This window comes from Rana temporaria, chromosome 1, assembly GCF_905171775.1.
Source record: "Rana temporaria chromosome 1, aRanTem1.1, whole genome shotgun sequence".
In the NCBI taxonomy this organism is placed as follows: Eukaryota; Metazoa; Chordata; class Amphibia; order Anura; family Ranidae; genus Rana; species Rana temporaria.
This window is the reverse complement of record NC_053489.1, coordinates 364753676-364781503: the sequence shown is the minus strand read 5'-3', so window position 1 is coordinate 364781503 and position 27828 is coordinate 364753676. Positions and strand designations below refer to the sequence as shown.

At 41.9% G+C, this 27828-nt stretch overlaps 1 protein-coding gene across 4 annotated transcripts in view; it reads right to left on the bottom strand.

Annotated features, from left to right (window-relative positions):
• ARID3A (AT-rich interaction domain 3A) overlaps positions 1-27828 on the bottom strand; it is a 102035-nt gene that overhangs the window by 48545 nt on the left and 25662 nt on the right. For all 4 annotated transcript variants that reach the window (XM_040322175.1, XM_040322172.1, XM_040322183.1 and 1 more), the window contains exon 4: positions 99-171. In XM_040322175.1, coding sequence (XP_040178109.1) covers positions 99-171 — 73 coding nt within the window. The remainder of the gene's footprint in view (positions 1-98; positions 172-27828) is intronic.

The following is a 27828-nucleotide window of genomic DNA, read 5'->3' as shown; positions in this document are numbered from 1 at the left end:
CCAGTTCACAGAAGGAATTCCTACAACAGCCCACTCCCTAACTAGCACCCCCTACTAAAATATTATTGGCAGGAAGTGATATCAATTGCAGTACTTACCTCGCTTCTGCATAAAACTGAATAAGTCATCAAGAAACTCCTTCCTTTTTGGGTCCCCATCCAGTTCATAGAGCTACCAAAAAGACATGAACATAAATTGCAGTTAGCTTGATTGACAGAACAAAAAAAAGGGAGCCCCAAAGCAATCAACTAAACAGCCAAATGACAAATATGTACAAAATACAAAACATGTCTGGAAAGCCAGCAACTACAGAAAAAAAAAAAAAACTTTATTCATAAGTACACACAACTATTGTAGTTTGCTTGTCAGAGCCAAGGATGAGCCCCGGCATGTTTGCACAGTCCATGTTCAGAGCCCGCCAGGAAGTCGGCACCGCGCTGCGCTAAATCACAGGCAGGGAGACATTTCCCCATCTCTAAATAGCGCAGCGCGGTGCCGACTTCCTGGCGGGCTCTGCACATGGACTGTGCGAACACGCCAGAGCTCAGCATTAGAGCAAACTTTTCCATATGAGAGTGTTAGGGTACTTTAATGGAAACAAAGAAAAATAGCGGCACATCCGGGAGTAAAATCAAAAGAATTTATTGAAATCCTGTAAAATCAAGCGACCATGACAAACATCAATCCAAAAAAGGTGCTCAGTGGATGCGTTTCACACAGACGTGCTTACTCATCACTGGAGTACCCCTAAATGTGCATGTTCATTTGTAGCTAAAAGTCTATGAAAGATCAAATCGGAAGCCCAGAATCACGAAACCGTCATCTGCTCTGGCAATCACCAAATGGCTAAACATGGATCAATTAGCAGCAAATGAAACAGCAGTGCACAAGAAAAATCCAACATTGCAATGTGAAGATACAAATATGTATACAAATGAAGAAAATACTTGAAAACTTAATATATTATGCGTGGTAATTCATTTGTGAAGGGAATTTAAATGAAGAACATAGTATAAAATATGTACTAAATAATGTTGTGCAAGCATTAAATATAATGTATGGTGCATCCATATGAAGAGGACGCACAGTGTTGAAGAAAATAAAATGAGACAATTGAACTGAACAAACAATATAATATATAACAAAAATATCAATATACAGATACAGTATTTAAATGCTAAGGGACAAAAAAGCACCCAGTTTATTTAAAAGACAGACAGAATGCTACAAAAATGGGCAGTAAAAAAAATAATCGCGCATTAAAGTGCATATGGAAACAAGCGACGGAGAACCATATATAAAAATATACGTTTCCACAGACTAATGGATGCCGGTAGCAAACTACAGCGGAACCTCGGATTACGACCATAATCTGTTCCAGGAGAATGTTTGTAATCCAAAGCACTCGCATATCAAAGCAAGTTTCCCCATAGGGAAAATGGTGTAGTGGGTAGCACTTTTGCCTAGCAGTAAAAAGGGTCGCTGGTTCGAATCCCAAACCATGACACTACCTGCCTGGAATTTGCATGTTCTCCCTGTGCCTATGTGGGTTATCTCCGGGTACTATGGTTTCCTCCCACACGCCAAAGACATGCTGGTAGGTTAATTAGGGACCTTAGGATTGTAAGCTCCTTGAGGGTAGGGACCGATGTAAATGTAAAGTATATAAAAACCACAACAACAACAACATTATTATTATTAATAGAAGTCAATGAAAACAAGACAATTTTATCGCATTGACTTCTATTGCATGCAATACCGAGGTGGGGGGGCGCCAAAGGAGACTCGGAGACCATTCGGATGCAGTCAGGAACAGCGTATTTCCAAGAGTTTCCGAGTATTTCCGAATGACTCAGAGTGTCACTGGCGCCCCCGCACCTGCCAAATGCGCACACTTGAAGCCTGCTTGTTTTGCGAGACAACACTCGCAAACGGAGTCAGGATTTTGAAAAAAATAAATAAAAAATATTGCATTGCGAAACGCTTGTTAACCACGTTACTTGAAATTCGATGTTCCACTGTATGTGGGACAAACCTGAACCAAAACCAAAGCCAATTTCCAAAAATGCATTGCGTTCACGTTACCGTCGAGTGATACGTCCCACATATTGCACTTTACATGTGATGACATAAATCACACAGGAAGCATTACAATTGAAGAAATGTTTCAATCCAATGGTTTTACTAATACTACTAGATGTTACTTCCGGACCACCAAGAATATGTGGGCAATAGGGACAATCACTCCCATCACATTTAAAATTACCCTTAAAATATAGTCAGGTGGTGGATTGCTTGGGTGTAGAACAAAAGAAGCTGGGAGAAAGGATTTGTTAAAGACCGAGCCTTGCTGGGTATGACATTAATTCCATCATGTAAAATTTCTAGCGATGACTCGTCTTCAAATAAAAGCGGCAAATATCTTAACAATATCCCTGATTAACCACTTCCCGCCCGGCCTGTAGCAGAATGACGGCTGGATGGTGGTTCAGTTATCCAGACTGGACGTCATATAACGTGCAGCAGGATAACAGCCGCCGCACGCTCCCATCGGGGCAAGCATCGCGCTGATCAGTGGTGCGGTGTGTCAGCCTGACACACCGGTCTTGGTAAAGAGCCTCTGAAGGGGGACATGACCAAATCATCTGTATAAAGAAAGCCTCCAGGTGGACAGGACGAGGAGGATATGACGAGAACCTATCAGGGTAGATAGCAGCTAGTTTCTAAGGCGTATAGTAAGCTCTATGCAGAAACTTTAAAGGGGTTGTAAAGGTTTGTTTTTTATTTTCTAAATAGGTTCCTTTAAGGTAGTGGATTGTTGGTTCACTTACCTTTTCCTTCAATTTCCCTTCTAAAAAATGTTGTTCTTTGTTTTTTTTGTCTGAATTTCTCACTTCCTGTTCCTCCTCAGTAAGGTGTTCAGTAAGCTGTTCTGGCTGACTAACCACCGCTCGGATGATGGTAGGAAGCTTACTGAGGAGAAACAGGAAGTGAGAAATTCAAACAAAGAAGAAAAACATTTAGAAGGGAAATGGAAGGAAAAGGTAAGTGAACCAACAATGCACTAGCTTAAAGGAACCAATTTAGAGAATAAAAGATGAACCTTTACAACCCCTTTAATTGAATAAAGCTGTCCCGTGCAGAGATCAAATTTGTGACATAGGAAGAGACACAGCCCTCCCAGTCCTCAGTTAAGGAATATGTTGCCACTTCAAAAGAAAAAAAAAAAAAAAAAAAGGTCAGTTTAGGATGAAGCTATTGTGAGTTGGAAATACAGTGAGGACAAGGGAGCATGCAGAACATTTGTAATGTCCTTAAACTCCATTTAGTGTTAGCCTATGTGGCACACTGGGCATTTGAGATTGGTATTTTAAGTGTACAGTTTAGAGGCATAACAAAAATTCCCCAAAGATGCGTTTGGAGAGGAGCTTACGAGAGTAATTTACACATAAAATGTGTTCTTATGTACGGAAATTTCTTCTATTGGCTAAAATACATGAATATTCCAGCCAATAGAATGTGTTTACGTTCAAACGCTTCTAAACGATAAACTTCTGTAAACACGCATAAATGCGACTGGAAACAGCACAAGTATTAGGAGGCATTTTTTTCTGCCAACTACTGGCAGCAGGTTAGGTGTATAAAATCATATGCCTGTAGCTAGGGGAGAAAAGAAAAAGCACAGGGTGGAACAGAGCAGGAAAACACATGTGCTGTTCAATATTTGCATTTCAAAGATTAGCTTTTTGGGGTTTCAATGACACTTAGAAAATCAAAACCAACAGCTGTTAGCCAAAACTGTGCATCAGTCTCATGTGTTTGCTATAGTTACTTGGCACAGCTTGTATGCCATCTGTGAGGACCTACCTAAACTATCAAATTAAAAATATACCTAATCAGGCAGGCCACTGCATTATATAGTTGTTGTAGGTCCACAAACGATTGTAATGTGTGTGGCAAGAATAAGGGAGAGAGGTTGGGTCTTAAATGATTCCAGACCTGCTTTACTGTATATTCTTGATGGTGTTAAGAGACCAGGGAGGTGTGTTGAAGCACATCAACTCTCCAACAACACATCTTAAAATATAGCAGGGTGAGCTATTTTTTTAAAGTCTCTAAGCTCCATATCTCAAGGGAGTACGGGAAACAGAACGAATAAAAGTGAACACATCCTTAACATCTGCTGCTACTGTAAAGGAGGAAATGAAAGCGGCAGACAGAATGAATGAGTCAGATACACACAGCTCTTGGCACACATCCAGCATCTGTCAGTGGGGCAATAATCTGAAGGGTCTTACAGTTCCAGGAAAATATGTGCCGTGTCAAGATACCCTGACAATGCCACTATGATTCAGGAGATAGCATGACGACACACACGTGTGTAAGCCAATGTTTACCTCCGCAGCAGGAGCATGTACTTGTGTGAAATTGGCAAGCAGCCACTCTGAAGAGTGTAGATCTGCCAGAATCACAGTGTACTCATTTACATGAGAAGATTGCCAAGAACGATTAGCTTCTGAGTTTAACTCCTTCTCAACATCTGTTCTCATAAGTGTGCCTCAAGAGGCTCAGGCAGACAAAGAAAAGAGGCAACAGATCAGAACCAGTGAGCAAGACAATCTCATTGATGGACGGACAAACAATAGGAGTTCCCTCTCCTGCTACCAACCATTACACCAACTGTCACTAACTGCAGGCAATTCCCAGCCAGGTGGTAATGTGATATTTATTGCCGACAACATTTAGCACTACCTTAAAATGGCTTCTATTGAACATATAAGTGTAGACTTCAACGTATGCTTCATCTATAAAAAAAAGACATTCTATGGAAATGTCATAGGTTTGAATAAATGCTGAGCAAATTAAATACTGGTCAACTACATGTTTAAAGCGCTTCATGCGTCTCCCGTTTTACATATATTTAAAACACATGGTTAAAAACCACAGAAGAAGCTCAACAACTAAAATCATGAATTGCAACAGGCATTATCAATATATGTATAATTGCAATCTTTAAAATAAATAATGCATATTGTAAACAATGTGGTGGAGGGTTAAAGTGTTTGTAACCTGCACTTCATATTCCTGATATGTGCCTGCTGTACCATGTACTTGTATGCGATAGGGGTGCAACGGATCAAAGAGCTCACGGATCGGATCATTTTTCGGATTGGCAAAAAAAAAAAAAAAAAATTCTCCCCCACTGTAAATATCCACATCTCCACCACTGCAGTGGCATCATTAGGGTTGGTGTCACCCGGTGCAAAAAAAAAAAAAAAAAAAAAAAAAAAAAATGTCACTCCCCCCCCTATAGTCCCCCAGCAGTACAGACGGGACACCCCCTCCCCTCTCAGTACAGACGGGACACCCCCTCCCCTCTCAGTACAGACGGGACACCCCCTCCCCTCTCAGTACAGACGGGACCCCCTCTCAGTACAGACACCACCCCCTCTCAGTACAGACACCACCCCCCTGCATGCTTTTTTTTCCAGCTATTTTTATTCTGCCATTGGTGGGGAATTCCTGGCTGAAAGGACACTACATTGTTAGGACACTGGTGGGTGCCAGCTCCTAACAAAACCAGAAAAAATTGCACACAAAACGACATCAAAAACGCATATAGACACAATATTGATGTGTTTTTATTTTATATCCACATCTCTCCCTCCCCCTCCCACTGTAATATCCACATCTCCACCACTGCAGTGGCGTCACTAGGGTTGGTGTCACCCGGTGCAAAAAAAAACCGGGACACCCCCTCCCCTCTCAGTACAGACGGGACACCCCCTCTCAGTACAGACGGGACACCCCCTCTCAGTACAGACGGGACACCCCCTCTCAGTACAGACGGGACACCCCCTCTCAGTACAGACACCACCCCCTCTCAGTACAGACACCACCCCCTCTCAGTACAGACACCACCCCCTCTCAGTACAGACACACCCCCCTCAGTACAGACACACCCCCCTCAGTACAGACACACCCCCCTGCATGCTTTTTTTTTCAGCTATTTTTATTCTGTCATTGGTGGGGAATTCCTGGCTGAAAGGACACTACATTGTTAGGACACTGGTGGGTGCCAGCTCCTAACAAAACCAGAAAAAATTGCACACAAAACGACATCAAAAACGCATATAGACACAATATTGATGTGTTTTTATTTAAGTCTAAATGTGGGTGGAACATGCAAAATGTTCCAAAAGGAAGATGATCCTTTAAGATAAAAAGGCATCAGTATTGCCCCCCCCCCCTCCCCACCTCGTATTTGATCCAGTGCTGTGCCCATCTGCAGCTCTTCTCTCCCCGATGTCTGCGTCTATAGAAGCAAACAGTGAGGCTCTTTAGCAAGTCAGTGGGAGCACCTCCACACAAAAAATAAAAATAAAAATAAAAAGGGGCTTTCTATGGGGGTACTCACCAGAGAGGAGGCGGCAGGAGCACTGGCAGGGTAACCCAAGAATGAGGTTTGGGGCCGCTCTGTGCAATTCCTTACAGAGCAGGTAAGTATAAACCGGTTTGTTACTTAAAGAACAATTACATAAAATACTTTTACAATCACTGTATGCCCATTTTGTTATGCGTTGGCCACAGAAAGTTATAGAAGGACATGATTAAGAATGGTTTGGTTCCAATTAAGACATTTATCTTTAACATGTATGCATGTTTAACTAATACTTTTACAAAAAGTGCATTTAAAAAGTGAAACCCAACACTAAAAAGGAAAGCTTGGTCATCTGCCTGCGAGTCAAACAGAAATGCATAAAAATACACCTGCTGCCCTCCATTGTTACACTACTAACTGATGCAGAGTCCCTTATAGGAAGCAGCTTTACATGAACATGCCTTATGGCATGACAACATAGATAGCTGGCATTTACTAACTACAGTGATCCAAGTCCTTCCCTCTTCAAAAGCCAAGATAAATAAAAGATGAGAATGGTCATACACCACTTCCCAAGATTAATTATTTAATGAGTCACTGCAGCATCAGCTAAACGAGAAGGCAGGGGTTAGAGATCATAATAAAGATATGGCGGGGGAGGTGGGCTAGGAAAAAGTTATTGCTTACTGAAACAGCAAAAAGGTTAAAGAAAAACATTTTAGAATGCTAGTAAATATTTGAGGGGGGATATATAAAACAGGTACATAGGTGGCTTGTGGAAAGCATATATCTTATAAGCCAACAGAAAGAGCAGGGTAGTTTTCTGGGGTCTTAACTGAAAATCTGCTTAAAACGTGAAAATACTCAACATGTACACAGTCCCACAAGTCAATCATTCATCCATTTAATGTACACTCAACCCCCAACTTAAGCACACATCCGGCCTTTATTTCTCACAGTGAACCCACCTCCACTGCACAGACCAGTCTATCAACTTAAGCCAACACACAAGGTCTTAAAGTGGACATAAACTGCTAAACACTTCCATTCTTACCAGAAATGAAAGAAAAAACACCAACATTTCTGTTCCATGCCCTTATTAAAACCAACTATCACACTTTACAAGTATTCAATTATAAAAAAAATTAAAGTTACAATTCTATGGATCTGTAGCTAATGGATATTTAAAAAAAAAACCTGAGCTTCATTTATCAACTGTGGCTGTTCAGATCTGCTGCTTAACAATTAGGCTTCATTCACATTTTGGCGGTCCCCATTACATCCAATGGCACACCAATTGCGGCACAATTTTGCCTCGATTGGCGCCTGACAAATCACAGTACGCCTGTTGCCCAAAATAAATTCTTGTCGTTTTGGGTGACAGGCGTACCGCGATTCTCTTTGCATGAAGCAACCGACTCCAAGGTAAAATACTCTGTATATCCAACTTCTCAGTATGTATGCATGTACCTCTCTCCTCTTCTAGGCTGACAACTGTAGCAGGAGGGGCTGAGAACTCCTGCTGACGTCAGAGGGGAGGGGAATGGTGAGGAGTCACGCGAGCGCCATGAGGCGCTGTGAAATACGGTAGAAATCTGCATTTTTTTTTAAGACACATTCAGTGGGGCACATGTTCTTATTTAACAGAGGGGATTGTATCATCGTATGATGGTTTTATACAGGGCTTTTTTTCAGGGGGAACTTGGGGGAACTCAGTTCCACCACCTTTGGCTCAGACCCTTTGGTGCCTGCTCACCACAATCACTTGTAAACACAGAAGTCTGGTTTCTGTGTTTACAAGTGACAGCTCTGCACTCTGTGTGTAACCCCCCTCAACTCTGCACTCTGTATGTAATGCAATCCTGGTATTTAATGCCCCTTTAAGACCCTTCTACTGTTTGTGAAATCTGAACAGGGTCGTGGTTGAGTTCCTGCACCTATTTTCTGAGAAAAAAAGCTCTGGTTTTATAGCAGCAGGAGGGGGAAGGAGAGCAGAGCTGCGGATGATGGAGGCACGTTAACTGGCTCAGCAGCCATGATAAACTGTGATCAGTTTACAGAGGGGTGGGCAGAACCAGGCATTTCAGGTGATAGAAAGGGCCAAAATACATCAGGACAAACCCTTGATAGTAGTGATTATCTGCTGTTTTTAAGGGCTATTTTTTGTCTTTTATGACAAGCGATCCAAAAAGCATGCTGCCGTCACTAAATGTCTTATGCCATACAGGTATCGATTTTTTGATGAGATATTTAAAAATTCCACTTGCTTTTAACATTCAATTTTAAAATGAATGTAATTTCCGAACGAAAACCACATACTCTGTCCAAAAATTTGTTCGATCAGGAATAGATTTCTATTCTACACCTTCGAATTTTCCCATCACAGTGGTTGAAAACGAACATCTATTTGACCCCACTTACGATTAGAAAATTTAACAAAATGTTCTAAAACTAAAATTTTCAAAAAAGGAAAAAATGTGTTTGTGTATGGCCAACATAAGTAAAAGCAGGTACAGGTAGCTTGTATCATGTGACTTGCCTATGACAAGAGAGTCTGTCATGCATAAGAATATATTACAGTCATGTCTAAAAATCTGCCAACACAGCGTTTTAGGTCTTTTAAAAAAAAAATCCTTGAAATAAACATTTTGATCTCAGAGTCTGATGCTATGTACCAGATTCAACCTCTAATAGTATATACAGTAAAACCTTAGATTGCAAGCATAAATTTGTTCCAGAAACAAGCTTGTAATCCAAAGCACTTGTATATCAAAGCAAATTTCCCCAGAAGAAATAATGGAAACTCAGATGATTCGTTCAGAAGTCATTCAGTTTATAATCCATATAAAAAGATTATAGCAATGTGATAGATTGTGTAACCATCCACAAATGGAAGCCTCCACAAGGGGATTAAAAGCAAAATCCAGCAGGAGCTACAGAGTATAAAAAAAAGAAGAGAGGTGCCTCCAAGTGTAGCAATATGGTTACATTTAATGAAGGTACAACATTTAGCAACTTACATGGTTGATGATTAAAATAGGCACTTCTAAGTATGCAGGCTTCCGGGGTAAAGCTGTCCACATAGGACCATCCTGTGCATTGCCGGCTCTCACCGCTGTCAGTCTGCAATCGTGACTGAGAAGACTACCCTGCAGTAGAGCAATCTGAAAGCGAGGCTTGAACCGCTCGGAGGGATGACTTTGATGTAGGGCCGAAACAACTAATCGATTAATCGACAACTAATTGATTATGAAATTAATCGATTACAATTTTCATAATCAATTAAATCGGACAGTAACACAATGGGGTTAAAAAAAACTAAAATTAGCCCTTTATTCGTACAAAAAAGCAAATCGCTACTGTAAATATTACTTTCACTGTCCCACAGTAAAAAATGAACCCCTTACAGTAGCGATATGTTTTTTTAACCCCATTATGTTACTAAACATCTCAGGCTGGGTTCACACTTCTGTTTTTTGCAGAAACACACTACAGTTCATTTACATGTTTTCCTATGGGACACATTCACATCCATGATTTTTTTCAGCTGCTGCGTATTTGGAAAGGGCAAGGACTTTTTAACGCAAAACAGTGCCATTTTTTTTTTTTTGGTTCAATATACTTCAATGGAGAAGCTGCAGAAAAGAATGTGATGTGTTTTTGCAGCAATTTGTGTTTTGTAATCTGCCCAACAAATTGGCCCAAAAAAATAAAAAAATGCAAATTTTTTTTTTTTAAGGCTATTATTCGATTAATCAAAAACAATAATCGGCCAACTAATCGATTATGAAAATAATCGTTAGTTGCAACCCTACTTATATGGTGGTGCAGAGGATGGTCTATGTGGACAGCTTTACCCCGGATGCACGCATACTTAGGAGGTACCCGTTTTAATCATCAGCCAATGTGAGTTGCTAATGTTGTACCTACATTAAATGTAACCATAGTGCTACACTTAGAGGCGCCTCTCTTCTATATATTCAGTTGTGACATGACACTAATTGAATATCAAGTCAAAATGCATTTACACATTTTGCTGGTCTTGCAAAATGCTCTCAAACCAAGGTTTTACTGTATATAGTGTATATCATCTGTCTGCTTCAAATATTTTTGTATTTGTATTTTGTTCCCTAACCATATATAGCTGGTCATTTATATTTACCACTGGCACATGCATATTCAAAAATAAACTTTACAGAATAACCAAAATGATAAACCAAACTTTTTTTTGGAGGTCTTTATCCGATTTGAAACAAGCAGCTAGCTTATCGAATATGAAAATAATCTTTTGTTGCAGCCCTACTGCATGATAACCAGTTAAAAAGACAATGCATTAAAAAAAAAAAAAAAAAAACACACACACATACATTATATATATATATATACACATACACACACACACACACATTATATATATATATATATATATATATATATATATATATATATATATATATGATAAAGAAGATGATATAGATTCATCATAGTTGAGGCTACCTATTAAAAATCTACACAGCATGCATATAGGTGCACAACTGCACTACTTAAAATGATATCTAAACCAGAATTACTTTACTTATATAAAAAATTAAGAGGTTACTAAAGTTACAAAAATTCTCGTATGGCACAACACAACTTTGGAAATCATGCAATGTATTCATTTATGAGCATGCGTGGTCTTGGTCTTTCAATTTTTTTTTTTTGGATGAATACTGTACTGATTAAACGAAAATCATACATTCTAGTTTTGTACGAGAGAAATGTGTTTGTCCCTCTGGATAATTTTGCATAAATTGTAGACATTGGCTGTCGAAAGCCGTGTACTAATGATTAGTTTATAAAATGATCTCTACGAAAGCAGTATTCAAATTTTCTCACCACGTGTACTAGGCATTAGTCAACCGTCCTCCACTCATTTGCCCTTGCAACACTATTGTTTAAACGAGGTACTATTCGCATTCAAATCCGCAACTTTTAAACAAGGTATATCATTTGCTACATTTACATTACAATGATAAACACTAGCTATGTTATTTTAACTATGTCAATAGCACAAATAAATTGGCAGACTGGATAGACCTGTTCCAATACTTGGAACCATTGGTCTATGTACATAAAGCTAGGTTTGGAAACTTCCAATAACACTTCAGGTTTCCCCGGTCCTGGCTAGTCATATTATTTACAGCTCATAAACAATATTCACAAAACCAGGCAACAGGTCTGTTTTGTTTGTTTTTTCCCTGAAAAGTAGACTCCCCTGTTTCATACAATTATTTTTGCAACAAACTTTTTTCGACCATGGCTTCTAGCATAGTAGTATCAGCATTCAGGTAAGACTGCACCGGTAAGTTGCTGTATACAGAATGAACACTATGGGGTTTATTTACGAAAGGCAAATCCACTATGCACTATATGTGCACTTGTAGTGCAGTCGCTGTAGATCTGAGAGGGACATGCAAGGAAAATCTTCCCCTCAGATCTACAGTGACTGCACTTTAGTGTACTTGTAGTGCAGAGTGGATTTCACTTTGGTAAATCAACCCCTAAAGGACAGATGAGGCCACCTCGAAGATAACAAAACTATGCTTCTGGACTTCGAGTTACAGAACATTAGATATTTCATATTGTTCCACTTTAAAATGATGGGCTCAAAGCCAGTATTGATATATTAAAAGATGATGCATACCACTGGGACTTTCCAATCCCTCAGGTCGCATTCACACCTGAGCGTAGCGTTTTTGGTCGTTTTTTCACACGTATTTGTGCGTTTGCATACATCGTTGTCCGACGTTTTTGATACTTTTTTGCTCACTTTTATTCCTATTACAGTAAAACCTTGGAATACGAGCATAATTCGTTCCGGAAATATGCTTGTAATCCAAAGCACTTGTATATCAAAGCAAATTTCCCTATAAGAAATAATGGAAACTCAGATGTTTTGTTTCACAACCATTTACTCATAGGTTCTTCAGTTTATAGCCCATATAAAAAGATTATAGCAAGGCGACCAGGTTGTGCAATCATAAAATGTCCCTCCACAAATGGAAGCCTCCACAAGGGGATTAGAAGCAAAATCCAACAGGAGCTACAGAGTATAAAAGAGAAGAAAGGCGCCTCTAAGTGTAGCAATATGTTGCTAAATGTTGTAGCTTCATTAAATGTAACCATATTGCTACACTTAGAGGCGCACCGCTTCTCTTTTATACCCAGTTGTGACATTGCACTACTTGTATATCAAGACATCACTTGTATATCAAGTCAAAATGTATTAAAAAAAGTTGCTCTTCTTGCAAAACGCTCTCAAACCAAATTACTCTCAAACCAAGGTTTTACTGTACAAGGAAATGTAAGCACCCCTTGGAATAGGGCATGACATGTGCTCTTTACAACGAGACCTGGATATTATAAGTCCCCAGATATCGCCCCTAGGCTGGGAAACCCGAAATAAAAAAATAAAAACCATGATCTCGGCTTCCCAGCCGAGGCGGCAACATATTTTCAAATGCAGAGGTCGGGCGTGACGTCATAACATCACGCCTGGCCTCCGAAAGGTCAAGGAGCTTTCTGGGCATGATCTGGCCCGACAGATTCTCAACGGTCAACTTCCAGCGCCGGCTGATTCCGTTACAATTTTTCTTACAGTGCAGACAATCGCCGGCTGAAGAAGATCAGAAATCTGAAGGATGAATGTAACTGCAGGCATCATTCAGATATCAACGCTCAAAGTCTGCGACGTCATGTGATGGCAGGAAGTGGTTAAAGTCTTCCTACTGCTACCTATGCTTTAGAATGCTCATCTTGGCAGGCCTCCCTCCAATGTGTGCAATTTGACACTTGGCAGGACACCGATTTCTTTTTCAGCCACCCTTAATCACATTTCAATAGCACCCGTCCAAATGGTACAACTGTGTTCAAACTAGATAAATAGCTGCAATCTCTGTAACAGCAGCTGTATTTAGAGCCTAACTCCACATTTATTTTTACTTGAAAAACGTTTCAATTTTTCGTGGGGGGCAGAAAGTAAAGTAGGCAGCTACAAATACTGTAGCTGCCAGCTCTTAATATTAGGACACTTACCTGTCCGGGGTTCCTGCGATGTTGACACCTAAAGCCGGTTTGTTCGATTGGCTCGGGTGCTGCCACCACCATTCACAGCTGGTCGCCTACTGCACATGCGCGCTGCACTAATTGGCCCTGCGTTGGAGGAATGAGGAGGGGGCCAAACTTCAGAGGGATGGCGCCACAGTGTGGTCTCCTGGAAGTGGGGCTACATACAGTAAATGGTGCTGTGTTCCAACAGCAGTACAGAAACTTCCTGTTTGTTACCAAAACAAAATGAGTCAGGCTAAGCACTGCTCAGCCATTCACAAGAAACCTTATGTTTTATGAATACAAGGCTTGCTCAGAGGCAGAGAAGCAGACAGATTACATTATTACTATCATTATACAGGATTTATATAGAGCCAACAGCTTGTGCATCGCTTTACAACATTAAGGCAGACAATACAGTTACAATACAGGAGGAATCAGATGGCCCTGCTCGTTAGAGCTTACAATCTAAGAGATCATGGTCTCCACCTCAGCCATACAGTGTTGACAGCAGGCGCCATCTATTAGTAGAGGTTGTACATCTGGGCTAGCATGACCCAAGCAAATTTAAAGGCGGGGGTTCACCCAAAAAAAAAAAAAAAAAATTAATATTACATCTAGCAGAGCCAGCATAGTAAGGGCATTTACTTTTGGTGTTTTTTTTTCTCCGTACATACCTTTATATTCTGTTTTTGTCCAGGGCTTCCGGGTTCCGATGACTGCGGGACTGGGCGTTCCTATCCTTCCGTTCGATGATTGACGGCTTGTGAAACAGGTGACCGGTCGCACAACGCGCGTCACCAGATGTCGGGAAATAGCCGAGCTGCGAGTCAACACTATACGGCGCTTGCGCAGTCAGCTCTACACAGCGGGCGCTGGCGCCGTATAGTGCCGACTCGCAGCTCGGCTAATTCCGGAAATCTGGTGACGCGCGTTGTGCGACAGGTCACCTGTTTTACAAGCCGTCAATCTTCGAACGGAAGGATAGGAACGCCCAGTCCCGCAGTCATCGGAACCCTGAGGCAGGGATAGGAACGCCCAGTCCCGGAGTCATCAGAACGCGGAAGCCCTGGACCAAATCAGAATATAAAGGTAATTACGGAGAAAAAAAAAAAAATGCCGAAAGTATATGCCCTTACTATGCTGGCTCTAATGTTAAAAATTCGTTTTTAGGGTGAACCTCCACTTTAACCTGTTTACATAAAGTAGATTACAGGCAAGGCCACAGGTATGGGACGCATGGAAAAGATGAAAACACAAGGAGACACGTTTGTCAAAACAAATCAAGTATAAAATTGGACTAAAATCAGGCTGCATCTCATAAAGTGTATGCATCTATAAATATAGAAGGGACTTGATAAGATTACATATAGCATTACAGATATTTTCCCAATTCAGGGTTTAATGGTATATGGACAGATGTGGGGACATCTGAATAGACCTGCAGACCTGAAATAGGTAACGTTTATCAACCATGATCTGACAAACCATCCAAGGCAGGGTGTGGGGTCATCCCGTGTTGGTAGAACTGCAGGGTTTGCTACAGCCACATTTTTGGAGAGAGATTTGTTTTTGCTTCTAATAGTATGGGCTGCATGCAGATGCATAATAGTATGCGCTGACCCTATAGAATGGCCTAATAAAGGGCTTAACCGTTTTTGAACCCTGCTTGTGGCAACAACATTGCGTTTGGATATGCAGTGGACAGTATGATGCACCGTGTACAATCTCGACTCAGACCCAGGCATCAGAACTGGTTGGTCCATATACCCTATGGCCACTTCAAAAAGCAAGATCCTTCCTCACATCAGGCATGGCACCTCCTGCAAAGGTAATTGGACAAAGATAATATGCCTGTCTCAAATTTCCTCTATAAATTAAGTGCTCCTCACCAACCAAATAAAATACTGCCAAATGTGTTGCATTTATTTCTGTTTTTATTTTAGAACAAAAAAGCCAATATTTCTGTATGCCATCCTTTCCCATTTGTAATTTTAACTTCTGTGTACTGAACACATATAGATATAAAATTATAAAAATTAACAGGTGGACTTTGATGTACGAAGCTCCTAGATAGATTGCTGCATTACTAGTGCCTGTATGCCTAGTTGTAAATTCATTGCTAATCCGTGCGAGACTGCACTCTCGTGCCCTCTGTAATGGCAGCTGTTGGCTGACAGAGAACGAGATAGTACTGCATGCAGATTAGTGCCAGTGTGAAAGCCATTGTATCTGGCATAGACAGAACAGATCTCATTGCAAACAGTGATCTGCGTTTGTGCGAGTTGTCCAACAGACCAGTCACCTGGCAAACTGAAGATGACCAGCTACCCCGAGTCATGTGTGTGTGTGTGGCACGAGTATGGGCAATGAGACCAGTGAAAGCACATAAGGATTCATGCTCACAGGATAGCTTTGAAAATCTCAGGCTCAGTTCACAGTGGTGCAATGTGGCAAAGCCTGCGAATCCAGTGCAGGTTCCGGCATCGCACCGGAATCGCACATGGTTCACGCTGCCCTCTGCGGCGGGTGTCAATACAAAGTTAATGACACACCAGATCGGTTCACAGAGCGAACTATGAATTCGAACAGGAATCGGATTGCATGGGTGTGAACGCCCATGCAATCTGATTCTGGTGCAAAAAAAAAAAAAGTGTCCTGCACGAGTTTGGTCCAAATCAAAATGTGAATTCAGCCAGTTTTTCTGGCTGAATTCGTATCGCACAAACATTACATGTTGGGCTAGCCATGCACAGATATATTTCATTTAGCCTGCAGACTGATCAAGAACGAATTGATTCCTCTATCCATACTATATAGCACAGATGGAAGAATCCACCTGTTGGGCTACGGTATTCTGACAGCTCAGGGCAAAAAGGTTCTAAAACACAAGGCCCATTATAGATGATTACTTTGGAGGCACCCCCCACACTCAAATTTTGGTTGACACACATGGGCAGAATGCTTATAATGGAGGAGAAGTACATATATCAGCACAGGGGAAATGCGGCAAATTTGACAGGATTTGGGATGCGTGGCTTGCCACACCTGGCTTGAGCCCTATGGAACTTGTTCAGATGAGGCTGCTGGGTGGTAATTAGACTTGCTAGTTACGAGGAGGTGGGATCGGAGGGCATGCTACTGGGTACAATTACTACCCGTTAGGTTCTTAACGGAGAGACTCATGTGTAGTGTACTATAGATATTATGTACGATATGTCATATTGTTTTTTCCCTGTATGTTTTGTGAGCAATAAAAACTTTTCTGGATTTCAAAAAAAAAAAAAAATGATTACTTTGCAATGCATGAGTACCAAACAGAAGCACACTGAGCATGTATTTGAGCATTCATGAAAAAAAGTACCAAGTATAAGAAATCAGGCCCCATAGCATCATGCTCTTCTATAATAAATAGTAGAGCACTGAAAAAGTAGTGTTTATCTGGACTCTGCTGGTTATAGATTTACCAACTATAGATGAGCCACCATCTAAAGGCCTGTTAACAAGCACACAATTTCGATGACATGAGTGCATACACAAAGCTGCTTCACGGAGGCTACTGCATTGGTCTGTGCTGAGTGAGCAGGAGGTGCTGTGTACATAGGACATGGATATCCAGGGGACACGTGACACTCATAATCTGAATTCCAGAGCTCACAGTCAGTGGGTGGGGGAGGGTTATACATTTGACACAATGCATATGAAACATACAAAAGCTAAAAACTGTTCTGGCACGTCATTAAAAAGAAGTGGCTATGCAACTTTCCCACAGACTGTGTAAACAAAGATTGAGCTTTTTAAATGCAAAGAATGCATGAGCAGAATTTAGACTTGAAGGGCAACCCACATGTCTTGCTTTCGATTTGTGATAACCATTAAAGAAGCCTTTAAAAGTATTGTCCTGGTCTATCCTGTACTCTTACAACAAATGGACAGAGACTGGAAAGCTATGGCTAGCCCCAATATATTGTAAAATCTTTTATGTAGGGATCCGAGGTTGCTCTGTGGGGTTTGAATCTTTTACATACAATGTAGTTCACCTACTGTACAGCCAAATTTCATCTAGCTTCTCAAGGCTCACCACTAACCTCCTTCCTCTACAAAACAGCGCCAACAGCCACACGTACCACCTGGCTTCCCCCTAGAAACTTAAATCTTTGTTCCATGTTGGCAATATCTTTAGACACTCATTAAAACATTCCTTTTTGTCAGTCCAAATTTCATTTAGCTTCTTCAGGCTTGTCAACAATACTCTGACAGCCATTACGTACCGCATGGTTCCCCCCTGAAAACTTAAATTCTTCTTCCATGCTGGCATTCTGGCAAACACACACATTAACATGCCTTCCTTTTGCTACCTTGACAGATAACCTGCCCCCAAAGGCTCTGTTTAGCTACTTTCAAATTAAACATTTCACACAAATTGATTTTCCCCTCCTCCACCCCTTTGAAGAACTTTGCGCTATGAGTGCAACTGGTCTGGTTTCAGAAAACATTGTAAATGATGCAAGCACCAGATCCTTCACTAAAACATGCTTACATGGTGAAATGGGAGCAGACTTTGAACAGGGAATTTACAGGAGAGGAGTAGGGCAAGCTCTTGAATAATGCACGTAGATCTTACATCTGTACGACTTGTATAGAGAGAGAATCAGTACAAAATTCTTCATCGCCGGTATCATACTCCTCCTCTTCTGCACTCTCTCAATCCAAGTATTCCAGACTGTTGCTGGAGGTAACGCCAATGTCCAGGAATGTGGTTCCATATTTATTGAACTAGTACAAGCCCTTTTACATGCCATTCTACAAGCAACTGTCTAGCTCTATACGGCCACGTTCTTGCTTGGTCATACTACCACCCAGTATGTCTAAAGCCAGCAGTAGACTGTTCAAATTTCAGCCGGTTCAGTAGGGACCGGCTGAGATTCAAAACCATGTAGGAGTAGGTTGAATGCACCCAAGTTGATCAATCTATCAACTTGGGTGCAATCAGCCTGTCGGATTTTAAATGCGATTATGGCTAGTGGCTGTTATAGCCGCTAGCAGTAATCACAGCATTCTCCCGGCAGTGTCAGAAGTCAACTTCCTCTTTAAATAGAACTAATGCCTCTCCTTGCTCAGAAGGAAAGGGTCTAGGACAGCGGCCGAGCCATCAATGACTTGGCTGGTTGGCCAAGGAAACTTAATACAGCAGATGAAAGTTCAGCAGTGCCAGAAGTGGCCTTCATGGATGAATTGCTGTAAAAAAGTCAGACCTCCAACGTGGAAATAAGGCTAAGCGACGCAACTATGCAAAAAAACATCGGAATTGGGGTGCAGAAAAAATTACAGTAGGTGCTCTGGAATGACGAGTCAAAACTTGAAATATTTGGATGTAGCAGGAAGCAGTTTGTTTGCAGAAGGGCTGGAGAGCAGTATAACGAGTGTCTACAGACAACAGTGAAGTAAGTGTGGGACTGCATTTCTGCAAATGGAGTTGGAGATTTGGTCAGGATCAATAGTGTAGTTAATGCTGAGAAATAGTGGCAGATACTTTATCATGCCATACCCCTTTTACGTAGGTGTACGATTGGCCCCAAATGTATTCTACAACAGGACAATGACCCCAAACATGCAGCTAATGTCATCGAGAACTAGCCTCAGCTGAAAGATGAAAAAGCAGTCCTGAAAGTGATGGTTTGGCCTCCACAGAGCCCCGATCTCAACATCAAATCTGTCTGAGATTACATGAAGAGACAGGAGGATTTGAGACAGAGGATCTGTGGTTAGTTCTCCAAGATGTTTGGAACAACCTACCTGCCGAGTTCCTTCAAAGACAAATTTACCTAAAAGAACTGGTGTTATTTTGAAGGCAAAGGGTGATCACACCAAATACCGTATTTATCGCGGTATAGAGCGCTCCGGCGTATACCGCGCACCCCTAAAGTTGCCCCGAATCCTGTGGAAAAAAGTTTTTTTGTACTTACATTTTTGGTGTCTTGCGCGGCGGCCTCGTCGGGTCCGGCGTCCGTCTGCGGCTTCGGGTGTCCTCTTTGTCGGGTCCGGCATCTTTCTGCGGCGTCCTCGCCGAGTTTGAATACTGCGCCGACATATACAGAGCGCAGTACACTCGTGTATTGTGGGCAATGCTCGGCTACACTCGCGCTGACGTCCTGTACGTCAGCGCGGGAGGAGCCGAGACTGCCCGACAATACACGAGTGTACTGCGCTCGGTATATGTCGGCGCAGTATTCAAACTCGGTTGAAAATTGCCCTGATTTTCAGGGCAAAAAAGTGCGCGTTATACGCCGATAAATACGGTACTTATTTGAATTCATCTTTATTTTTACCAACAAATGGAAATTAAATGATTAACAGTTCTATTTCAGAAAGCATTCTTAATTTACAGCATTTTTCACACCTGCCTTAAACGTTTGCACAGTAGTTTACATATGCTCATAAGCATGCAGACCAATGCTCTATTGACTGTATAAGCATGTATAACCAGTATCTAAAATTATAGGCAGTACTAATTACACATATGCTTATTAGAAATGTAGTCCTCTTGCAATAAAGTGTCAAACCCACTATTGTTTACATTACAGCAAAAGTGTGACTCTACACAAGCAAATGTGCATCTGAGGCTCCTCTGACATGCAGCAATGTATTAACCTAGTCAGTAACAATTTTCTCTCTCTCTCTATATATCTCTCTATCAACACACATATAAAAATGAGAAACAAAAACACACGCACATATACATACTTATTTTATACATAAGGCATTCTACTTTAAAAAAAAATTTCTTCTGAAAAAATACACACACACACACACACACACACACACACACACACACACACACACACACACACACACTTGTCTGTGCTAGTAGATAATAGTTTCATTGTCCAGCAATGCATTGAACAAGTCTAGAGGAACGCCTCCATTGTACAAAACTAAATACGTTTGTAAAGGTCAGGCCCTGTTCCACGTGTTCTTTGTGTGAAAAGCCTAACACCAAAGCATTGACCCCCCCTCCACCTCCCATTCATCCAGATGTTATCAATTTGTCACGCCCCTTAATGGCTTGTCCTCTTCCATTACCAAACCCTATGAAGACATCTTGAATATAACCCCCTATTGCCTGGTAGACTTTATTAAACATTGATGAAAATGTCAAGCTGTAGTGGATTAGAGGCCTTAAAATGCATGTGAAGACAGTGCATGTAGTCTAGAAAAATCTGTTTTGTAATAAGTATACTACCTGTGCTTCCTTGTATTACATTTTTACAGATAAAATACACAGATCTGTTTAAAAGATAGATAAATCCAAGAGCTACACAGTAAATATGTCCCTCCAAGTAATGTGCTTGTTATGACAGCCAATAACAGGGAGGACACAAATCGATAAGAGTGCAAGTAACCGTTTAACCTCTGTAGCCCTCCACCCACACAATCCTCCCCCACCCCTTTACAGAGGGTGGAGAAGAGAGTAAAAGCAAAGTCTCAACTTATCAAACAGTAGTGCAATCTAATTGTGTGAAAAAAATAAATAAATATAAAGCCATGTAACTGGGTCACCTGAAATGAGGAAGGTCGATTTTACAGCTATGTTCATTAAAAAATAAAACAACGTTGCTATAGTTAACGTGTGGCTATTATCAGTATGAAATCTGCAGCAGATATGGAAGCACTACCCATACCAACTTCAGATATGAGGGGGCAAAAGGCATTCTCTGTTACTCAATTAGAAACATGATGTATTATTATTACAGCTCCAGCACATGTATTGCTGTGGTTTTATATGTGTGGCTTCTAAACCTACAAAAGGAAGTTTGGTCTCTGGGCTGATTTAGGACTGTAGCACGCAATCTTCAATTACAGCAACTAGATTATCTAAAAGAAACACTCTTAAGGCCAAGAGATAATAAAAAGAAGAACTGCAAGCCAAGACCATATTACTGAACAGCTTACTGGTAAATTTGAGATTGCTCTTCAAACAAATTGGTCCTGTAAATGGAACCTGAAATACGGCAGTGGCCTATCAAACTGCATATCAGAAGCACTAGAAACCTTCGGGAGCAAAGACTTGTTAGAAGACACATGGAAATCCAATTCTACCCTTTTCTATTGTTTAATTCAAGCTTTTGAAAGCTTAACGTGGAGTTCCACCCAAAAATGGAACTTCCACTTTTTGGAATCCCTCCCTATCTCTCCCCCCCCCTCCGGAGTCACATTTGGCACCTTTCAGGGGGGAGGAGGGAGCAAATACCTGTGTAATACAGGCATTTGCTCCCACAGCGGTGACCTACACCACTTCCGAAACCTACTCTGGCCTTTCCTGCTGTCTTCTGGGAGACACACAGGTCCCAGAAGCCAGCAGGGGCCAGTGAGGACGCGCAAGCGCAGCAGGGAACCAGGAAGTGAAGCTGCAAGGCTTCACTTCCCGATTCCCATACCGAGGATGGCGGCGGCAGCAGCCAAGAGCCGACAGACAGATCGGCCTCGGCTGCCCACATCGTAGGCACCCCGGACAGGTAAGTGTCCCAATATTAAAAGTCAGCAGCTGCAGTATTTGTAGCTGCTGGCTTTTAATATTTTTATTTTTTTCGGCGTACCTACTCTTTAAGGAAGAGGGCAAAAACTTTTATTAGAGTCGGTCTTCTCACTTCCTGTTGTGAAAGTGAGGACAAACAAACAAACATTCTTAATGAGGGCATAGATAGCATTTAAAGTGGTTGTAAAGTCTGAGGCTGGGTTCATACTGGTGCGAACACAAACATCGCATGTGATTCGCACCGCATTGGTGTACAGATCTCATGCAATGTCTGTGTGATGCAAATCAAAATGGTACAGGACCCTTTTTTTGGTGCGCACTGTAACACGATTCGATTCCTGTACCATTTAACACTGCGATCCGATCTGGGAGTGTCATTAACTTTGCATTGATACCCGCAGCTGTTCGCAGATGTCAGTGTGAATCCTCTGCATTTCAGGTGCGATGCGGGAACCTGCACAGGATTCAAAGGGTTTCCCAATATCGCATCAGTGTGAACCCAGCCTGAAAAACTAAGGTGAAAAACCGGTGATGCAGCTTCCCTCCCCAGACCCCCCCCCCCCTTTTTTTTTTACCTGAGCCCGATCCAATTCAGCGATGTGCATGACCGCAGCCGCTGTCGCTCTCCTCATTGGACAGATTGATAGCACAAAAGCCGTGAGATGGGAGAAGGGAAGTACCGTTGTCTGTGTCAATGGATGCGGCAGCGGGACTTGGGAGCACCCGACGAAGAGGGGAAGTCTGGACCACCGGCGGGGGATACCAAAAGAATAGGAATCGGGACTGCGCTGTGCAAAACCATTGCACAGAGCAGGCAAGTACAGTATAGGCATGTTTGTTATTTTTATACATTTAAAAAAATGTATATATATATATATATATATATATATATATATATATATATATATATATATATATATATATATATATATATATATATATATATATATATCTCTCAAAGCTTTACAATCACTTTAAAATTTGAGGTTCTAAAGTACTATTCAAATCCCCATCATCACCGGCCACTTTAAGTACACCTTGCTACTACTGGGTACACTTTTAGCCTACAGAACATTTTTAATTTTTCATGGCATAGATTTATCAAGGTGTTAGAAACATTCAGAGATTTTGGTCTATATTGACACGACAGCAACACACAGTTGCTTCAGATTTGTCGGCTGCACATCCATTATGTGAATCTCCCGTTCCACCACATCACAAAGGTGCGCTATTGGATTGAGATCTGGTGACCGTGGATGCCATTGGAGTACAGTGAACTCATTGTCATTTTCAAGAAAGCAGTTAGAGATGATTTGGAGCTTTGTGACTGTGGACATGGCCAGTAACTATACTCCGATAGGTCGTGGTCAATTGGTACTAAGGGGACTTCGACTACCAGGGACGTTTGTCACCTACAGAGGTAGAGGGCTTAGAGGACTTAAGATAGGAACACACTACAAGTTTTTTTTTTACATTGAACCCAGCAGACAGAGAAAAAACCCTGTCCGAACACACTGATCTGCACTCGCGGCCACTGGCTGCGGGTGCTTAAATAAATGCTGCTCGGATACTGGTTTGCCAGCATGCCAATTTGACAGAAGCTGGTCATAAGACCGGCTTTAGTAGAGCAGAAAGCTGTACACACAGGCCAAAAGTCAGTTGGTTCCTGCCAAACAAAACGGTTTTCAGCCTGTGTGTACCCCCAGCTTTAGTCCCCTTTAGTCCCCTCTAAAATCCTCTAAAATTTCCTAGCCAACGAAAAAAAAAAAAAAGAAATTACAGGCTGAACCAGGTAGGAGCAGATTTGAGCCAGGAGTCTTTGACCTTCCTGAGCTGAGGCAAGAAGGTACTCTTTCTCTGGTGTGGTTTAGATGGTCTCTTTTAGAACCACACTGTAAATGCAGGTCTGCTGGCTGAACCTCTTAAGCCAGAGTAACCTGTAAATGACCACAACAAAAGCCGGCAGCCCAGAGGCAAATGATCTCAAGTCCAGCACTGTATTGTAAATGTACTTCAAGCCCTGCACAAGCTGCTCCAACAAGTTTACTTAACATTGTGAAAATTGTTCCTTCACGAAAACCCTGTATAATGCCTAGTATACACGATAAGAATATCTGGCGAATGATTGTCAGTTTTTTTTCTCACATCGAAAACCAATAGGTTACTAAAGTTGCGATTCTCACATGAGAGAATACAACTTCGGAAGTGATGCAAGGTATTCTTTTGTTTTTGCGCATGCGTGTTCTTGGTCACATGATTTTTTTATTTGTATACTGTAGTATCAGGCTGCAACATGACAAAATTGAAAAATGTGAAGGGGGTCTGAATACTTTATGAAAGCACTGAATATGCATACAACGAATTGGAAGGCGTTAGTTCTTATTACTTATTTGGGACATTGCATTAGAACCCAGAATTGTACACAGAAGAGACTAAAACCAGAGGAACAGGCACGTACTGTACGAGAAAGCTTTAGTATACACATCTTTGATACAGGTATTGAAGTACTGAAAAAAAACATCCAAACGCTTGTGCTAGAAGCAGAGACAAGCACAAGGATTTTCTTTTGTTCTCAGACACCTAGGAGTTAACCATATCCATGCCACAATATACAAGGCTCTTAGTAACCATGTTACAGTCACATCTAAAAATGAAGGTTACTAAAACTACAACTGCACTGTTCAGGTATTGACTTGATGAACTAAAGCTAGCCGCTTTGAATCGGATAATGCGATACAAACCAAAATCTGAGCGTCACCTAACGGGATATTTCGGAAACCAGAGCTAGCAGTCATGTCAGAGAATTAGGCATTTAAAACGATTAAGCTTTACAGAATATGGCTCAAGCCCAAACCAAAGACGGAAAGCAATCACCACATTGGCGGGCAACAGGCCAAACCATGATTCCTGGAGAGAACTAGTACACAACAATCAAGTGTTACGCGGAGTGACAAGATATTACTTGTGACTGCATAACTCTCACACTGCCTGCTATAAACCCTGCACACAATTTACTATGCTGTAAACCCCGTACCCCATTCACTAGTGTACTACTTACTAAAAAAACACATGCCGTATATACTCGAGTATAAGCTGAGTTTTTCAGCACTTTTTGGGGTTGCTGAAAATGCCCCCCTCGGCTTATACTCGAGTCACCTTTTTGTGCCTGATCTCCCAGATTTTGGGGACCTGGTACTGGCCGACCGTAGGTCTCCTGGACCCCAAACTTGGCACATATGCAACCTCACTCTTCCTCTATAAGTGAGCAAAGTTTGTTGTCCGGGGGACCTAGGGCCAGGGAGCACCGATTTTTCAAACCTGGGCACCCCTTCCATAGACTCCTATGTTAAACGGTCATTACTTTGGGGACCCGGTACCAGCCAGACGTAGGTCCCCTGGACTCGGAACTTGGCACACACGTAGCCCCATTTCTCCTCTACAAGTGTGAAACGTTTTGTCTGGGGGACCTATGGCTGGGGAGCACCGATTCCTTCCATAGACTCCCATGTTAAACGTCAGTTTAGTCATGGGCACAGTGAGGCATGCAGATGGACACCCTAGGCTTATACTCGAGTCAATACGTTTTCCCAGTTTTTTGTGGTAAAATTAGGTGAATTGGTACATTTTTGCTAAACTATTGATCGCAATTAGCAGAAAACATGCTGAATTATATGCATAGAGCTCAAATAAGCTACAAGTCAAGCCTTGGCGCCTGCCTCTCCAATTCTGGTAGCTGAACAACAGACAGTGGAGCAAAGGGAAGGCAAACATAAGCAGTTGATGAGGCCGCCAGTGAAATTAACATGTTGGTTTGCCCATGTTCACTTCAGAACCAACAGTTGTCTCTCAACTTTGCATACATTGGAAAAAACTGGCCTACGGCTTTTTGTTTTCACACTTCTTATACGTGCTTTATAAAAAGGTATAAAACTGTGAGAATAGAAATATAGGAGCTGTTACTGCTGACAAAGTGATATTAAAAGGCATTTTTTTCTTTCTATAAACAAACATGTCATACTTACCTATTTTGCGCAGTGGTTTTGAACAGAGCAGTCCTGATCCTCCTCTTCGCGGGCCCCCTGCTGGCATTCCTGGCCCCTCCCTGTGGGGGCACTAGGCAAAGTAAGCAGCTTGCCAAGGGGGAATCCAAGCAGGCTTGCTCCCGAGCCGCTGCTCTGCATGTCCATTCTCACACACAGAGCTGCGGCTCGGCCCCGCCCCCTCTCTCCCCTTATGTCCTTTATGGCCGTGATCCTGGCTGCGGTCTCAGCCAATGAGGAAGAGTACTCTGGTGTACATCGCTGGATTGCGATCGTGCTCAAAGTATTTGGGGGTGGGGGAATTGCCCTAACAAAGAAGAAAAATACAAAATAAAAACCCCCATGAGCCTTTAGACCCACTTTAACATTTAAAGACATAGGATTTCTGTAAAACCCTAACATTGAACAAGTATGCAGGGAGGGCGTTGCGACTTTTCAGATATTACAGGCTGCATGCTTGCTACAAATCAACAACTTAATAGCGACGTCACCGCAAGGACTTCTGCAATGGCAGCTTACAGTGTCTCAAGGATTGATAAAACATTTTTTCCTTTCAGGACAAAATAAATGCAATTAGCATAATATTTTTTAAAGTTTTATTATTCCTTGTTTTTATATACACTATATTGTTCTGTATGTACATTGAGATAACAATTTTAACTATTCAGTATTCAGATTTGCGCCTGGTTGCCCAGTTCAGCAAGAACTGTGCACATTTCAATCAATGTGTGCCTTCCCTGATCAACAGAAGTCGCTTGTTTGACTTCTGTCTAAAGGACATGGTGGAAATTTCTCGGTCAGTGAATGCAGCTGCTGATCACTGTATTTTGACAGCGGCAGGTGCAGCGGTCATACAATGGCCCAGCCAGGGGGGGGGGGGATTCCTCCATCCACCTAATGCGTGTCCAGCTTTAGACTCCTTTCACACTGAAGCGCTTTGAAGGCACTATAGCGCTAACAATAGCGCCAGCATAGTGCCCTGAAAGAGCAGCTCCATTCACTCCAGTGTGAAAGCCCTCTGTCTTTCACACTGCAGCGGTGCGCTGGCAAGGCGTCAGAAAAACTCCTGCCAGCAGCTTCTTTGTAGCGCATTGCACTGCTCCTAAAGCGCCCCTGCCCATTGAAATCAATGGGCAGCACCGCCAAACCTCAGTCAAAGCATCGCTTTGTGGGCGATTTTAACCCTATAACCACTAGCCGGGGGTTAAAAGCGCCCCGCTAGCGACTGAAAAGCACCGCAAAATTGCCGCTAAAAATAGCGCCAACACCCAGGCGCTTTCAGTGTAAAAGTAGCCTTAGTAGCACGATGATGCTTTACAGCTTTGCCATTTTAAGAAAACTGGCCACAGATCAAAATTTGGACAGTTCAGCATGGACTGTTTGTCTTCTGTTGAAGGGACATACTGGAAAAATAAAATAAATAAAACGCAAAAAAAATAAAATAAAAAAGTCACTGAATCTGTAGCCATTGACTCCTGCAGCTGTTCGAGAGCTGAAATGGGGGGGGGCAGGGCCAAGCTGTCTTTCCTGGGACATAGGCAGCACAGCACGGGAGCGAGCCTACATAGGAAGCAGTTTCCCAAGAGGGTGCATTGAGGAGGACGACGATGAGCGGAGAGCACCAGCAAGGGGCCCCGAGAAGAGTAGGTTCGTTGTTGCTCTGTGCAAAACCATTGCAAAGAGTAGGAAAGCATAACAGGTTTGTTAAAAGAAAAAAAAAAAACGCACACAATCACCACACCTGAAGCTTTAATATCAGATTCAGGACCAATATTATTATA